General features: G+C 45.5%; 1 protein-coding gene across 4 annotated transcripts in view; it reads left to right on the top strand.

The window, feature by feature from the left end:
* The window catches only part of GNAS (GNAS complex locus), a 151,771-nt gene that overhangs the window by 46,959 nt on the left and 86,850 nt on the right, over positions 1 to 17,962 (top strand). The window contains exons 1-2 of one of the 4 annotated variants that reach the window (XM_061375515.1): positions 8,625 to 9,530; positions 13,327 to 13,399. In XM_061375515.1, the coding sequence (XP_061231499.1) occupies positions 9,392 to 9,530; positions 13,327 to 13,399 (212 nt within the window). In that variant the 5' untranslated portion in view covers positions 8,625 to 9,391. Of the gene's footprint in view, positions 1 to 8,624; positions 9,531 to 9,687; positions 9,887 to 10,115; positions 10,233 to 13,326; positions 13,400 to 17,962 lie in introns of those variants that run through there. The other 3 variants (XM_061375517.1, XM_061375516.1, XM_061375514.1) reach the window with 3 other exon arrangements.

The raw sequence follows: 17,962 nt of genomic DNA, 5'->3' as shown, positions 1-17,962 counted from the left end.
GTCACAAGCATGCTCATTCTAGCTGTCCCTGGCTGGGCAGGCTGGAGGGCCTGTGGGAGGACTGAACAGCTTTCTCAATGTTTTCGTTGAAGAAAAAGTGTTAAGGTTTTGAACAGAGCCTATTTTTTCATCTAATATTGCTGAGAATGTCTGAGTTAGAAGTGTTAAGAAAAAGAAGAGAGGCTATTAAGAACTTGCTTCATTTTAAATAATTATTTTGTCATGAAAGGTGTAGCAGAAAGGCTTAAAGGTCACCAATGAGATACGGGGCCCTTGGTTCTCGATACTGTGCAGACATGTCGGAAGTAAGCAGCTTACAACCTATATGAGAGAGGCAGCTGAAAGATAGTTGGAAAAAGAGGCACAGAAAGGGGAAGTGACTCGTCCAAGGTCACGCAGGGATCGGTGGCTGTGCTGGATCGAACCATCTGTGCCAGATCAGGTCCCAGTCCCCTTCCCCTGTTTGCTCCCTGTGCTCATCTCTGCCTTTAACATTTTGTGAGACAGGCCCAAGCACTCTCCTGGGCTTTGGGGACAGGAGGGGATAAACCTTCCCCTCAGCTGGGTTTGATGTGGCAGAGGCAAAACCCCAGTTCTGACTCAGCCTGGGCTGGAGCTGGGTCCAGAGCACAGCTCCTGCCTGACTCCTGCAGCTCTGCCATCAAATGTCTTTCCTGGCTTTGTCTGAGATAGAGCAATAAAGGAAACCTTTCATTGCACACCTAAAGACTTGGAGATAATCAATTGGTTTATATACACTTCTAAAACATAAGGAACACACACACAAAAAACTGCAAACCACCAGAAGGATTCATCTGGAACATTGGGAAAGGGTCTAAATTCTGCAACTGCCCTAGGGTGTGTGGGGCACTCTAATTTAACATCAGGACACTAAGAAGTAATTGTGCTGTTAGTTTGCAAGTCAGACAAATTCTCTCTGGAAGAATGTGGTACAGAAGACCCCTATTCTGTAATTGTGCCTGTATGTAATTTTAGGATCTAGGCAGAATGTTTTTTGATGTATACAAAAAGGTAGGAGAAAATACCCATTCTGAAACAGGACACTTTCAAGCCTTTAGCAGTGCAGAGACAGAAGAGCAAAATCCCAGTTCTGTTTTCCTTGGAGATCATCTCTAATAGTGGCTTCTGGTATTGAGAGTATTGTGGTCAGCTAGCACTAAAATGTAAAGTTATTTTGAGCATGAAAGCCTGAACATCATTCTATTTAAAAGAAAGAATGTAAAAGAAGGAGAGGAATGTTTAACCTCACATTAAAGCCTGTGTGACAACTTAGCAACAACTTAACAGTCCTCTATTCCCCCTTCCTGTTAGGTGCTGTAAAAAGGAGAGCCCAATGTCAGTAATAAATAATACTCAGGTGGAGGGGTAGCTCAGGGTGCTGCTGGGGAGCAGGCTGGGTCAGGCTGAGCCTCAGCCACGCTGCTTCAGGGCAGACTGCAGCCGGTGCCAGGCTGCTGGGGAGGTGAAGGCAGGAGCTTCTCCTCCTCCTCTCGGCGGGAGGAAGGCTTGGGAGTCCCGTGCTGCTTTTCAGGAGCCAACTATAACCTGGTGTTGGAAAACACAACCTCTGCTGCTGCTGCCTCCGTGGGTTTCGTGACCCAACCCTAGGAAGGGTTAAAGCAGGAGAATGCTCCATAGAGAAGTTTGCAGTCAGGGGTAGGTCTGCACTGAATGTTGGCAAATATTGAAACTAAATCTGAGAAAAGACTTGTTCCGATTGTTGGGGTTTTTTTTGTAATCGGCATTCCATATGTGTTACGCGGAGAGCTGGGATGTGCTATTTCTGTTACATAAGAGGGGACTTGGGGGGGGGGGGGGTTGGTTTTGGTTTGGTTTTGTTTTTTAATAAAGTGCAGTGCAGAATACATGAGTAGTGAGAAGGAATACCAGGAAAAAAAAAAACCTGCAAGGAAATAAGGAAAGCTACTGGGTGAAAAGCTGTTCCTCAGTCTGTTATTTCCATAATTCCTTGAGCTCCTTAAAAGTCTTTTTTAATGTTTCTAAGGCAAACCCTTGAAGTGAGAGAGGCAAGGGATTTTTCCCCCCTTTGGTTTAAAGGAAGGTCTTGGTTAATTCTATTAGTAGACTTTGGGTTTGTTTTTATTTAAAAACAAAACAAAAATCCCTCTCAAGTTCAGAATTTCTGTATGGAAAAATTCTTCTTATTTGCCAACGAGGGAAGTATCTCCTTTCCATTCCGTTTGTTTTGGAGTATCTGTACTTAAGTGTTTTGCGTTTATTCTTTATTTAATACATCAGTGGTGCATTAATTTCTTCCTGACAATGCTCATTTCATTGCATTCGGGTAGGCTCACTCTTTCCCATGACAGACAAACTCATCCTTTTTTACTTGATGATCCTGCTTTGCCCTCCCAAGTTTTGGTTGATAATGGCTTCATTTCCTACCTTGTTTACCTTATAATGCCTTTTTTTGTTCTGGCTGCCACAAAGGACTCAGCTGGGAAAAAATCCCCAACCCATGTTGGATTCTTACTCCAATTCCAATCTGTTTGCTTTGGTTTTCCTTTTTAGATTATTGTTTGCCTTTGTTTGTTTCTCCTTTAAGCGGGTTTGGGATTACTCAAGGGTTCCTTGTTCAGCAGGTCAAAGGGTAACTTGGAGACTTTGAAACCGTTTCCCTCTTTATCATCAAGTTTTGTTCTTCCAGGAGTCCAAAGGATTTTGCAGCTCGTGGAGGATGCCTCCATCTAAGGAAAGCATAAGCAGCAGACTTGAGTCATTGCAAGAGGCTGTGGGAGCCTTTTAGTGTCAAAGCAAATACCCCCCCCCCCCAAGCTAAGTCTAAATCAGAACCTTAATTAATCCATACATATAACTAACTAAAAGGTGAAGTTTACTGAGGATTAAATACACCAAGATGGCTAGATTTGATACTAACCACTGCTCACTTTGATGGCTCAGGATGAAGGCCCCCAGTTCTGTATTCTTAAAGCTAAAAATTTTAACAGACTTCAAAGGAGAGAGGTATCAATGCCCAAAAATACAGTGTGTGCTATTAAAAAGTGTCCTTTACCTGAAAGAGTCAATCTGTCCCAGAGGTAATCCCTGCTTTTAAGAGGGAAGTCTGTTTTAACTGCTCAGCCTTGGCACTGTAAATTTGGAGGACAGCAAAGCAAAGCATTGGATAATGTAGGCTCCTTAACAAATAATCACAGCTACTTCTTATTTGTGCTTAGGATTTTAATCCTCAAGGTGCTGCCTATGCACAGGGGGAACTTCTTCTGTACCGTTCTAATATAAATTCACTCACTGTTTATTTTTTCCCAGTACTTTAAATCCTTGAAAACCTTGGAGGAGGGGGGGAAGCACCTCTAACATCTTCATGTCTTACCAAGGTACACAAACTTAGACAAATATAAATAATTTCAGGTGAATCACAGAGAGGAATGCATAGATTTTTTTTTTTTTTAATTATTAAAGAAAGCAGGGTACAGACATTATTCTCCAATAGCATATATTCAGCTGTGGGGGGATTATTGGGTTGTAGATTCTCAGTGAATAAAAGATTAAACTGTCTTCCCTTTCAGAGTTCCCCTGACACGATCAGCAGTTCCATTCCAAACCCTTAGGAGTGGAACAGTCTCACAGGCGTGAGGACTGGGAAGAGGAGGTAACTGAGATGCAGAGCTGTAACTGCCTTTTCAGGTCTGTGGTGAAGTGGCTGTAGTTTGATGTTCACTGACCCACTCCTTGACAGCTTTAAATCAGAGTATTTTATTGTGAGGTTTTTGTTGTGGACCTTTTTTCCCACACATGCAAGCTTAGCTCTCTTTTGGTTCATCCTGATAATCATAGAGAGGAATGTTACAAAGTTTACAGTCTATGTTTTCAAGTGGAAAGAGTCTAAAGCAAATCTGAGATAAAGGTGTTGCTATAAGAACCATTTGTTTCGTATGTTCCCCAGATTAATAGAGCTCTGTACCCTTCCATGAAAAAGACTTGCTGAAAATAGGCTATTTCCTATAAACAGAAACAAAGGAAATTGTACAGTTAGATCACCCCTATCGCTTTTACTTTTTGAGCTGCACATTTTGTCTCTGGCTGTGTCCCCTCAGCCATGGTAGGAACTGAAGTGCAGGCTATTCCAATGGCAAGGGCTGACAACCCCCTCAAAAGCCGCAGTGCCATTTCACTCCGGTTGCTAAGGGATGCTCAAGCGTGATGTCGTCTGTATCCTCCTTTCCAAGGGAGCACATTGGTTTGGTCATAGCTCCACCCCCACGGTTCACAGCCAAAAGGTTACTGAGGTCATGTTCACTGTGGGCAGCATGAGCACATCAGGAGCTGTGCAATGGTCCCGTCTGAAAACTCAGTAACTGTTTCTTTCTTCTGGAGGCTGGGGCATCCCAAGGGCTCAGTGCCTTCAACTTACTAACATAAATGAATTGTTTGCAGTAAGTGTTTGTTGCCTCGAGGCTCTGGAAGATGTGTGGTGGTTGAACATGCTGATCTGGGTCTTGTAATCACCTGTAAAAACAAAGGTGAATTCACTGAAGTGAATTCAGAGCTGTAAAAACAAAGGTGAATTCACTCAAGTGAATTCAGAGCCTAAGTCTGATGGACTGAGAGTAAAACTGATGCAGCATCAGCATTCTAAGCAGAAAGTTTTATCCCTTCAGTTAGAAAGATAAAAGAATAGAATGACAAGAAGTACATGTTTCAGATGCATTTTTCAGCAGGCTTAAAATCTAATCCATTAAGAAAGCAGTAACTCCAAAACCAACTCTTGCATCTACATTGCTTCAGAATAAAAAACAAAAGCAACAGAATCTGAGGCTGTTGGCTGTTGCATTCAGACATGTGAAAATGAATTTGAATTTCATATGTAAGTGTGCAATGCTCACAATCTTCTGTGAGTAAACTTTTATCTTCCATTAATTTTGAGCATGAGCCAGCAGCATGCTCTTGCAGCCCAGAAAGCCAACTGTATCCTGGGCTGCACCAAAAGGAGCGTGACCAGCAGGTTGAAGGAGGTGATCCTGCCCCTTTACTCTGCTCTCGTGAGACCTCACCTGAAGTATTGTGTGCAGTTCTGGTGTCCTCAACATAAAAAGGGCATGGAACAGTTGGAACAAGTCCAGAGGAGGCCACGAGGATGATCAGGGGACTGGAGCACCTCCCGTATGAAGATAGGCTGAGAAAGTTGGACCTGTTCAGCCTGGAGAAGAGAAGGCTGCATGGAGACCTCATAGCAGCCTTCCAGTGCCTGAAGAGGGGCTATAGGGATGATGGGGAGGGATTCTTCATTAGGGACTGTAGTGACAGGACAAGGGGTAACGGGTTCAAACTTAAACAGTGGAAGTTTAGATTGGATATAAGGAGGAAATTCTTTCCTGTAAGGGCGGTGAGGCACTGGAATGGGTTGCCCAAGGAAGTTGTGAATGCTCCACCCCTGGCAGTGTTCAAGGCCAGGTTGGACAGAACCTTGGGTGACATGGTTTAGTGTGAGGTGTCCCTGCCCATGGCAGGGGAGTTGGAACTGGATGATCTTAAGGTCCTTTCCAACCCTCTTCTACGATTCTAATTTAAGATTGAATCAATAAACATGTCTTCTTATGTCTCGTACAACCAATTCCACGTTCATGTTACCTTTTGGAAAATATTTCTGCTTAACATGCAGCAGTGTCCTTTAACACCCTCTTTTGAGTATTTTAAAGCCTCAAATAGACTTTATCACTGAAGCACTGTGTCCATACATATAGGTATTTCATATTTGCATTTATTTGTTCTAAGACTGCAGGATCTTCAGAAGTTTCAACTTTACAGTGAGTTAGGGTCAGATTTTGCCTGTACTTACCCTTCTTGTGGCAGGAGTCTCACGAAACTGAAGTTCATGGATTTTTACAAGATTGAAGCTAATAGAACTAGTTCCAATAAGAAACACAATTTACTCTAAAGACACACCAGCAGCATTATGTTATTTAAACAGATAAGGAAGAATGAGAACAGCTAATGTGTTGGTATGCTCATTCTTCAAATAGCGTTTTCCTAATCAGGACAGCACTAGAAAAGAATCATGGCAATTTGGTGGGTTTATGCAGTATGGCTGATGCCTTACGTCTTGTGTTGTGTCGTATTCAACAAGACAAGAAAAGCCTATATCTGCTGACAGGTTTAACAATTTCTGAGTTTTCTGTTTTCTGTAGCTTTTGAGACTTTCACACCCTAGTAAGACTTGAAACACGAAGAGCTAATTCTTAATTCTGTTGTAAGGAACTGGGAGTTTTGTGAATTAGCTGAGTGTGTTTTCCCTTTTCAACCACCTCATGCTTGGTTCAATCTGAAGAGATAGAGGCACAGGATATACATACACCAGGAGGGCAGCAATTCCCATGTTGCAGCGGCTCTTAGAGTTTAAGCTTGCAGAGCCCATTCCAGTTGCATTTGGGGCAGGGCTGGGTGCATGCTGCTGGACAGCGGTGTTTACCCAGCAATGACTCCCTTGTAGGTTGGTGCTTTGGTGTGTTTGCCACTCCCATTTCACTATGTTCATGCCACTCACCAAGATTTTAGCATTTTCTATACCTCCAGCAATAATTTTTATCTTGTTTGTGTATTCTTTTGTGTTTGGAGCTGAGATAGGTTCCCTCCCTCCCCAGCTGGGACCCGGAGGGAAGCAAAGCCTGGAGCCTGGGGCAGGTTTTCCCTGCTACATGAGGTGGCAGATACTGGCATTTCTGCATTCTCTTCATACCTGCAACCATAAAAAAGCTATGAGGTGTTACAATTTTAACTCTGAATTCTGCTTTATTGAGTCCTTTATGCCTTGCAAACCACACAGTTATTTGAAAAATGGATATTGCATGGAAACAATACAAATAAATAAAAAGACCTACAACAATACAAGGAATTATAATCTTTTCTTCAGATGAGTCTGGGCATTGCTGAGCCAAGTTTCTCTAAGACCTTCTAAAACTGCCTTGGCTTAAATCAACAGCTGAAGTCAGTGAGATTTTCTCTGCTGACTCCAAATCTCTTAAGCTCTGTGTACCCCAAAGTTCTGGCATTTTAAGATAGACTCAGAGTGCCAATACATCCTCAAAGACCAAGGTTTGGAGGTGGCATCCCATGTTTCTCGGGAGGTCCACCCCCTTTCAGCAAGGCCAGTTAAACAGATGTGTCTGATGACACTAAGACCTTCTAGTTGTTTGCTCTATTCACATAATTATTTTACTGCAGGTGGTTCTAAATATAGTGACTGGATGACGTGAGGAGTTATGTTCATGTGAGTAGTCTTGTAGATAATTGAATTTTGCAAATGAGGATAAATAATTTATCTATAGTAAAGGACATTTTACTAATCTCAGGGTGGTAGAGAAGTCCTACCTGTGTACTTTAAGCAGCCAGGATATACAAGGAGCAAAGTGCCAATCTTGTTTTTTTGCAGATGTAGCTGATAAGCTTGTGTAACTTATGTAGTGAGGTTTCCAAATAAGGTATTTTAGAAAACAGAAAGGAGCTAGATAGCTGGTATGACCGTAGGTGGAAGCAACTGCGTGCATCAAGTTGTACTCTCCTGGTCCATCCAGAATAATTTGTTTAAGGTTATTTCCCCCTGTCGCAACTTCTCTCTGGCTGCAGCCCTCCAGAGAGGCTAGTGCCATCAGAGCACCACCTTTCCTATCCCAGCACTCCATCCCAAATCCCAGCATTTCATCCCAGCATTTCATCCCAGCGCTCCATCACAGCACCATATCTCTTGTCCCAGCGCTCCACCCCAAATCCCACCACCGCATTCCAGTGCTCCATCCCAGATGTCAGGGTCCCATTCCAGTGCCTATCCCAGATACCAGTGCAGCATCCCAGGTCCCGCATGTCATAGAGCTGTCTTCCCTGGGGATGCGCGTTCACCCAGAATTCCCGCACTGGTCCAAAGTGAAGTAACGCCAATCAGCTGCCGCGGGACCCTTCTGCAGGTCACTGTGCGGGTATGCAAGGTCCGCCAACTGATGAAACGCATCAATATATGCATACATAGGGATATAGTACAGTAACTTCTGCAGTGATTACTTCCAAGTGCAGCGCGAAGTGCCCGGGGCACGGCTCTGTTAAGGTTTATTCAGAAACGGGTTAATTTAGACCCCAGGTCCTGCAGCCTCCTTCCCGGCCGCTCTCCTCCCACAGAGCCCTCCCCAGGGGCCCCCACCGGTGCCCCGGGCCGGCTCCGGGGCTGGTTCCGCTGCCCAAGTCCCGCCGGGCTCCCGGGGCCGGTTCGAAGCGGGCGCCGGCGGCGTCGCGGGGTGACGCTGCGTCACGTGAGCGGGCGCGCTCCCAGGGTGCACGCGGGCCTGGTTGCCCCACCCGCTCCCCGAGCAGCGCGACACGGGAGGGGAGAACGGGGAGAGATCGATAACAACCGGGATGCGGGAGCGAGCAGGAGGAGCGAGGCGGGGGGAGATCCTCCCGTGAGGGACGGGCTCCGCGCGGGGGTAGACGCCGATCCGGCTGCTTTCGGTTTTAATTTTCTTCCCCCTCCTCCCCGCTCGCTGGAGAAGCCGAGAGGATTCAGCCGCCTGGAAACCTGATGTGAAAAAGCAGCAGCAAGGAGAGGGAAAACCAACCAATCAACCAAAAACCCCCAAAACGCCCAAAACCCCCCAAAAGAAAAAAAGCAGAAAAAAAGGGGAGTGGGGCTCGGCCCGGACCCCCGCCCCGGTGAGGGAGGAAGAACCCGCGGCCGGAGGGTGAGGAGCGGCGGCGCCCGGCGAGGGACGGGGACCCGAGAGCCGCAGCTGCCGCGACTCCCTCGGCGCTTCTGTCCGTCGGCGCGGGGGGGAGAGGCGAGGAAGAGACGTTTCCCGATCCTCCGGGCCGAGGATCCGGGGAGGTTTCCGCGCCTGGAGCCCGTGCCTGTGGATTTAAGAGGATTATTTTTTTATGTTTTTGGGGGTGGCTCTGAAGCTGGATTTGTTCCTGTGCGTGCCGCGCGGGAGGGGGCATTTCTGTTCCCTCTAGAGGAGCCGGCGGCGCGGCCGGGGGCGCGGAGATCCCCGCGGATCGCTCCGCATCGGGCCCTGCCGCCGCCACCCCCCCCCGGGAAAGGTGCGCTGAGGGGATCGGCGCGGGGCTGAGCGGGGGGGCGGGGAGGAGAAGCAGCTGCAGCTGCCGGGGAGAAGACCCGGCAGAGCGGCAGCAAAGTCATCGCTATCGGCCCCCCCTTGGCTGGCTCCGGGCTCGGCTCTCTCCATGTCTCTGGCTCTGGGCAGCGGCCGCCACAGCAGCGAGTAGGGGTGGAGGAGGAGGAAGAAGAAGAAGAAGGGAGCCCGGGAGAGTGCCTCCCTCCCTCCCCCCGGCAGCCCCGGCCGCCTCCCGTCCCCTCGCCCCGCGTCCCCTTACTCCCCTCCCCAAGATGGGCTGTTTAGGGAACAGCAAAACGGAGGATCAGCGCAACGAGGAGAAGGCGCAGCGGGAGGCCAACAAGAAGATCGAGAAGCAGCTGCAGAAGGACAAGCAGGTCTATAGGGCCACGCACCGGCTCCTCCTGCTGGGTAAGGGGGCCGCAGGCAGCGCGGCGCCGGGGGAGCGGGCCTGGGGCCGTCTCCTCATCGCCGGAGGGAGGGCGGCGGGGCCGCTCACCGGCCCCCTGCCCAGGCACGGGGAGGCCCGAGTGAGAGGTGGGGCCCAGGGGGAAAGGAGCCGCAGGGCCCACCCGTTCCGCGGGGCCGAGGCAGCGGCCGGTGAGCGAGCTCCCGGCGCGGTCGCGGGGATCCGCTAGCGCCCGGGGAGGTGGGCCCGGCGGTTCTGGGGAGACCGGCGCGGTCCAGAGGAGCCCCCGGCTTCCTCGGCCTGGCGCCGGCGGGGACCTCTCGAACAGCACCCGGGGTGCCGCGGGCAGGCCCTGCAGGTACGGAGCTGCGGCTCGGGGCCGCTCTCCGCCCGCGGGGGCAGCGCCCCGCACGCACGGGCACAACGCGGGGAGGCAGGCCGGGGCAGGGAACGGGCCTCGGGGCCAAGCGTGAGGAAGGGGCCGAGGGTGCCAGACCGGCCGCCTGCGAGGGGCGAGGGATCGCCAGGCCCGAGGGGAAACCTGGGAGATTAAACAGGGCAGGGCGCTGACAGGGGCCGCGGGCCTGCCCTGGGCGTGCGGAGCGGACAGCCGCGGCCGCGGGGAAGGCCGGTCACCGCGGCCTGGCGGGAGCCGGGGCTCGGCCGGCCCGAGGCGCTCCCCTCGCCGTGGGGCTGAGGCAGCGGTGCCGTGGAACGTGGCCAGGCCGGGTAGAGGAGGAAGAGGAAGGGAGGAAGTCGGGGAATCTTTTGGGGGAAACGGAGGGAGGATGTCGGTCCCGAAGGGAAGCGCGGCGGTGCTGGGGACGAGGGAGCTCCGCTCCTGTGGCGGGGGGAGCAGGTCTGGGAGCGGGCGCGTCTCCCGGCTGGCTCGTTAGGCTTAGTTTGTCGCATCATTAATTAAGGTGTCGCATGTTTGGAGGGAGGGGGTCGTTTGTAGCTTGTTTTGAGGTGTTTCAGCGTTAATTTAAGTGACCTGCATGTGTCACGTTTTTGGGAGATAGGTTTAGAAATGCAGGTTACGGCTTCAAGAAAGGGGAAGGTCCAGAAGGCGTTATTGGAGAGAACAAGAAAATGCTTGTCAGATTCATGTGGAAGTCGTGTTTTAGAATAAGATGCAGTTATGAGATCCGGGTTGTTTTGGTCACGCCGAGGAGCCGCTTGTGCGCGTTGTGCAGGGTTTTGGCGTGGAGCAGAGAGTAGGCCTCAGTGAGCCCAGTTTTGGTGTGAAACAACCGTAAATGGGGGGACAATAAAAAAAAAATAAAGAGGTTTTGAGCGTTATGAATTTGGATTTGTGCTCTTAGCGGTAAAATCTTGCAAATACTAATTTGAAGAAAAAGGCTTAATGTAGATGGAGAGTGATTGGGAACCACAGCAGCACCTGCAGCACTGAGGAGCCTGCCAGGGTTCAGATTATCCTTTCAGCAGGATAATTTGGACCTTCAGCTCTTGGGGAACGTGTTGAGTTCCAGATTTCAGGCTGAATATTTTAATAGATCAGTAGAAACCATTTGTCATCAGAAGGGTTACTGCCGGGAGAGGCAGAATTCAAGAAAACAGAAGCATGATGGGTTTGCCTGGGTTTTCCTTCAGTTTTCTTTAGTTTTGGTGTCTGAGAACCATTTTAGACACTTGTAAATAAAAATTACTGGGTGTTTAGTGAGGGCTGTAAGGTCATCTGTGTGCCTGTGTTTTAAAGTGATAGTTCAGCTGTTGCAGTTTCTAACAGTAGCTGTCATGAGCTGGGGACAGTCTGTAACACAGACTCGCTGGTGAAAAATAAAAATGCTCCTGTCCCTATTATTGTTATTTGTTTACAAGATACTTGAAATAAAAAAAAAAAAGTGCCTTGAAAGTGTTCTTAATATTTTCCCATCATATTCACATAACAACAAAGGAGAGCCACTAAATATTCTGATGGGTTTATACTGCTCTTTGCTGGCCCCACCACTGTACATGTGCTTGCTCCTTCTGCCACGAGCCGTCTCACTGAATTTAATGGCGCTCTCATTGGTGGTGAAATTAAATGTACACATAAGTGTTGGCAAGAATTGGGCCTTAATGAGTAGCCCAGCATAGAAATAGACTCACTCAGAAATACAGATGTAGTACTTCATTTTGGTTTACTGGTGTGAACCTACCCCAGTCTTGTCCTAAGTGAAGATTTTGGCTCTCAATGCTTATAAATGTGAGATGTGATTCCGAGTTACAGCTGAAATGTTCTTATTAATTAGTCTGAATTGAAGTATGATTATAGCATTATTGCTATTCCTCAATAATTCTTAGTTGTGAAGAGGACCCAGTCTTTACCTTAACCTGAGATATACTCGATTAGTTTTGCCACCTGTTTTTATTGCATAGTGCAGTATGCCTAAAGAGAGAGACTGTGTATGTCATAAAATAGTAGTTTAGGGGAGAAATGGTGCCTGCTTTAAGAGTTGTAGATAAAAACTGCTCTCTCAATGCTTACAAAACATCAGTGAGTGAGGAGAGGGAACGAGTAAAAGCTCTGGTGCTAAGGTGGCAGAACACGCAGGCAGGCTTTATAGAGAGAAGAGCAAGAATTCATGTGGGAGAAGGAAAGGAAGGGAGAAAGCAGAGGGGAAAGGATTTGTCAGAAAATGAACTTTGAAATATAACTGCTAAAATACAGTTTTGCACACGAGGCTCAAAATGGAGGCTTGTGCTGTCAGTGTGTGCTAGCAGAGGCCTGACATCCTATAAATACAGACTGTACCTCTGTGCCTCTTCCAGCGCAGCCATACGTTTCTGTTGAGACACAGGCTCATGAGCACAATAAACGAGTAGCCAGGAGATGTGAAAGGTAATCTTTCTGAATTTTGCCAGGTTATGATACTACTCTCACAAAAAGTATGTTTGCTTTATATAGAAAGCTACCGATCTGGCAGTGTGGAGCAGCTCAGTTAAATGCTGCTGTTTGAGTCTTTCTAGTGTGCATGGAAAAAAACGGGTACTATAGGCAGATGGGTTGCCCTGTGCACTGGCACCCGTGCAGCACAGCAGAAATAGCATACATCTACTTATGGAAACTGGAGTAAAGTGGAGTGGGGTTTTTTGTACTGTGGGGTATATAACGGAATCAGAGGAGAGCCGCGGGGGGCTGTTTGGAGCATGCAGCCACAAAAGGTGGTCTTTGCGTCTCGTTGCGTATGTGATTGATTTGGAACATGTACAGAGGGTGGGAGGTTGCTTACAAGACACAAATTAGAGAAGGAGGTTTCTGTAGCTTTGTGGGTGGAGGCTTAAAGGGATGCTTTAAGGGAGGCTTTTTCAGATGTATCCACATATTTTATTTCTTGTGATTTAAATTCCAGTCTTTTGACTGGGTGAAGATAACTGCAGCCAAACTTAAAATATTTTAAGGCTCTAACAAAAAGGCTTTAGTTTAATATGGACTTCAGTCGGTCCTTTCGACAGATACTAATGACATGGCACGCAGACTTTAATATTTCATCTTGTTTTCTATAAAATGTTGAAGTTGTCCTTTCTCCTTCCAAACCCCACAGTCTGCATTTAACATTGACACTGGAAAAATGGATAGAGAAATGATCCAAGCTTCAGATTTGACACATGACTTCAGCTGGGCATGTGTCAGCTACAACTGAAGTTTCCAGTGGCAATGATTTCTTTTTCTTTCACTTTTCACTCTTGCACTGAAAAAGCCAACTTTCTTGTTTTTACCCTGAAGAAAAAAATCTAGCGTGTCCCTTAATCACTCATGCTTCCTTCTGAAATTGATTTACTTTCATTTTCTAGGTGCTGGTGAATCCGGTAAAAGCACAATAGTTAAACAGATGAGGATCTTGCACGTGAATGGATTTAATGCTGAGTAAGTGCATTTGCTTTTTCACTTTACAACTTACGTTAAGTCTGTGCGCTGCACAGTAGTCACTGCTGCTGTTTTGTATCTTGCTGTATTCTTGCTATTGTTTCACGGTCTTTAGAATTTGGATGTGTATTTTTAGATGAGATTAGTAGCCATTAACTTGAAGTCATGCCCCAGTAATAAGTGAGAGCTAATGCTATAAAATGATATATATCAAGGCATAGCTGATTTGACAAAGGCTTAAGTTTTGTGGGTTTGTTGTTTTTTTTAACTGCAGTTTCTTTCACAACATGGCTGACACTGATTTACCTCTGCTATAGCACATGGATTCATAGTGCTGTGTACGTACCTCCTGTTAGTGTACAAAATGAACACATTTTTTTTTTCTTTAGAGCAAGTAAGGCTTTTATTTCTGCCTGCTCACAAAATGAGGCTGTACTATGAATTTGGGGGGTAATAGGTCAGGGGTTTTTTTCTGTTGTGTTTGCTTGTCCAGATGTTGCTATTAAGTTATGTTTCTAAAAGCGTTTCTTGTTACACTTAAAATCTGTTTAATTATTTGGTTGTTGTGAGGAGGGGAATGACATTAGGATAGGGAAAATGGATCTTTTTCTTTATTTTTGTCTAAGAAAGATTTGTGTTTGTTAACTTTTCAACTAATCTTGCTAGGGAGCAGGAAGAGGTTCTTTTGCATGTTAAGTTTACACATGCAAGTGTCTCTGTGTGTATGTGTGTATATACCAGAACCTGCTAAATTAATTCTAATTGAATTAAGGTATTGGCATTTCAGAGCTTATTCTCTGTGTTTATTTAAAAAAAAATGTATTACTGGTTTTGTCTTGTTTTCGATCATAGTATTTTTGTATTGCCATCCTCTACTTTCTAGTAGTATCATCTATTTTGTGAATCCTGCCTTTTTGGGAAGATGAAGCTTTCACAGTTAGGCTTTCAGCAGTTAATTCTTTTGTCAGAATGTCTGAGCTAAAAGTTGAGCCAAGGAGCCTGGACAATGCTTCTTCCTAATCCCCAAATGCTAGTTTGGGATAAGGTACACAGTCTTTTGGAAGAAACTTCAGACTGATTCCTAACAAATTACATCCTGTGCTACATGGTTTTAACTCCTCTGTATAAGGAATATGTTCTTTATCCTAGACAACTGTTTTTTTCATAAGTGCCCAGTCCTGTCTCCTTTTACTGCTGAGTTGTCTCCATTATTTTTGCTGCTCTAGTTACTCAAGATCTCTTAAAAGACTTGTGTGACTTAAAAGATTTACATGAGTTGACTTTGGTGTAGCATTTCTCAACATCAGGTGCTAAGTAAAAAGTTCATCACTGAAAGTGAAAGTCAAGTATCCCTGGCACTTTTAAAAGTATCAGTCCTCTTAACCAACGCAATTCTAATTTTTGTAAGCACACTGATGCTCTTAAATAGGTGCCTCTGCTGTGTAATGAGTGGTGTAATGGTTAGGTAAGCTGTTCAACCCTTCAAGCTACATACCCAAAGTTGTGCAGAGCTGGGACCCCAGAGACCCATTATACAAAGCCGGCAGAGCTGGTGCTGGACTGGGACATGCTCTGGGATCTGTTCCTCGAGTATCTCACTTCTGCGTTGTAGACTGGGGCTGAGCTGAGCGTGCAGTGGGATTCCAGGGCACATGGCAACTGTGGCCTCAGGAGATTCTGCTGGCTTTTGCCTTCTCATAGCAAGGGGTTTGGATTACCTAGCAGCCCTGCTGCCAATCACATAACATACCCTGGTGTGGGAGCCATGCCTGAGTTGTGGGGGAGCTGCATGCAGCTCAGGAAACATCGTCTGTCCCCGCCATGGCGTCTTGTCTTGCGTTCAGTCTTCTGTGCTTATCCTTTTGTGGGTAGTATGTGTTGGAACGTTCGGGTGCATAAAAGTAAGATTAAAAAGTGGTATATATAAAAAGTACATGAAGTAAGTTATAATGCATCTAGTTTTAGGGTTTCTTTGCCAAAAATAAACACTAGATCATAACATATGCTTTACAGGGACAGAAGGTTGGTTTTCAGTGTTTTGAAATCCTTGAGAGTTACATGTTAGTACTTAAGTGACTTGTATTTTCTTCAAAGTAACTAACTGCTTCCCCACACTGTCCTGCTTTTTCTGCTATCCTTTCTGCCCACCTCTTTCCCTTTTGCCTTACTTACCTTGTGGAAAAATGATGTGGGATTCAGCTAATGAGAGAGAGGATGGAAGGGTTTTGGAAAGGATTTTTTTTCAAGGGTAGGAAAAGTAAAGCATTACGTTTCTTAATGTTCTTATCAGTTGTTGTATAACATAAATGTGTTTGCGTACAACACCGCAGCTGATGTGATGAATAACAGCAGAGAGGTTTTGAAAACTGTAGTATGCTGGAGATGAAAAGACAGTTTAACATTAGTGTCCACATCCATGACTGTAGTTTTGAATTACTCTGCTGCTGCAGCTTATTCATGTGGCTTGAAAAAAATCCAGTTTAAAGTCCTGTCTAAAACTTATTCACCTTTGATTTGGTTGCCCTGTGATAATTGATGTTTGAAGCAGGAGGAGGATACATGTTATGAAATAGGTCTAATGTGCTACAAACGAGGGAATCAGAAATTTTTTAGTGCTACTCAGATACTCTTCTGAGTTTCTAATGACTAAACAGGATATCCAGGGCTAAGGGCACTGGCTTCCTTCAGTCAGTGTGAGGGGGGTTTATTTGTTTTGGTTTTAGGGTTCTGCCCCTAAGTAGATGAAGGGAGAGTTGTCATATGTAAGTGAATTGTTGTAGCATTTAACAAGGTAAAATTATGTAGTTCTACAAAACTAGAAGAATTTCCTCTGGGACTCCAATCCCTGATCACTTTAGCTAATTAATTATTTGAGGAACTATATGGAATCAAGTGTTCAAGGTAATTAATGTGCTTAATAGTTACCAATGCTAAGGTGAATGTGAAGGTGGTTAAAGTTCTTGGCAAGTTAACTACAGTAAAGACTGTTTAAACATTTTTCAGTGTTACTTTTATAATCTGTAGTTGTTAGAGACACAAATGTATGGTTGGTTTTATTTGTTCCTGTTGTGAAGGTGGCGTGTGGGAAGTAACAGCACTGTGGTATTGGTGAGCAGAGTAGAATACGGGAGAAGCAAGGCATGTTCTACAGCACAGGTTTTTCCGGGTGGAGTTTTTGGAAAGGCATAGCCCACTTCACAGGATGGCTTCAGTTTGCTGTGCTATCAACTGACATCTTCCTACAGCAGTTTCATAAATAATGGGAACGTGGCTTCCCCACAGTGCTCTTCCAGTGTTCCTCATCTCTTAAAAAGGAGGAGCTGCCTTTTAAGCATAATGAAGACTCCGTATCAATCAGATTTTCTACTCTGCATTGCTGCCAACAACAGAGGCCCTTGTGATGTAGAAGGAGTTTAAATGTGGCTTGTAATAGCAGGAAGCCTGTTACTTCCCTTCCTTTCTTTCCCTCCCTCCTTAACACTGTCATTTCATGAGGCTATTCCAGAGGAGTAGATCTCTGCTGTTGCCTATTGCATGTGTGCATCCACTGATAAAGTGGAGCTAAAACCTTCTCTTTTTGACTGCAGAAGGTCAGATGCCAATCTATGAAAGGATTAAAAATGGGAAAGAGAGGACAGGAGGAGTGAGAAATATAATTGCAAGAATTAATGTAAATGTACAGTTCAAGTTGAAGAGGAGAAAAAAAACCTCTTCTGTGTTAAATCTTGAGGCTGGAATTCTTTGCTTTTAAGGTGATGGCCTTTCAAGTGACTTTTTAAAGTCATCTTTCCTCTCTGTGATCACTCTGGGTTTGGCTGAGAGGCCCGAAGGAGAGCATCGTTGTCATGCGCGAGTCAGAAAGTGGGACATTGGCAAAGGCAAGAGGCAAGAAGTGTCATGGGGAAAACTGGAACAAGCAGAAATACTTAGATAGAAATAAGTTGTTGAAATGTGGCTTACGAAATCCATTTATAAGATTGACAAATAAGGGGAATGTGCCTTTGTGATAACTAAGTTGGATAGTATTTATGATTCAGGAAGTCTTGAGTTTCTAGGGAATTGCAGATAACGCTTTTCAGCCTCAGTTTCCCAAATGACATTGTATAACAATGACTGTTAAACTAGTACGCTGTTGGATAGGAGTTTGTATATTTATCAAATCTATTAATGATAATGACAGAAGCAGAACCAAACAGCTTTGTTTTCAAGATGTAGATGACAAATATATTCACGTTTTTCTTGTACTTAAAAAAAAACATTCTCTCTTTGTGGTGAAGTTAAAGCCAAGTTGCCGTCTTAAAGGTTTGGAACTTTCTCTATTTTCTTGCCTATATTTAGTAATTTATGAGGAAGTAGAAGTAGTCATTGGTGCTTTCTAATCCTTCTGTGTGTCTCATCCACCAAAAGTTGAACTGAAGTACCACCATTATTTCACAGAAACCAGGAAATGATGGTATCTGGTCACATTGGTCAGTGTCAATCTCTTCTGTCACTGAAATGAATTCTGACTCAGTAGCTTTACTCTTCTACTCCTGGGTACTGTGTTTTGTTTTCTCACTTTTT

This window comes from Neopsephotus bourkii, unplaced genomic scaffold (assembly GCF_033783945.1).
Source record: "Neopsephotus bourkii isolate Nb327-2 ecotype Australia unplaced genomic scaffold, CSIRO-AGI_Nbou_v1 NB_1663, whole genome shotgun sequence".
NCBI classification, from domain to species: Eukaryota; Metazoa; Chordata; class Aves; order Psittaciformes; family Psittacidae; genus Neopsephotus; species Neopsephotus bourkii.
The sequence above is the reverse complement of the archived record's forward strand: the minus strand, read 5'-3'. Positions and strand labels throughout refer to the sequence as shown.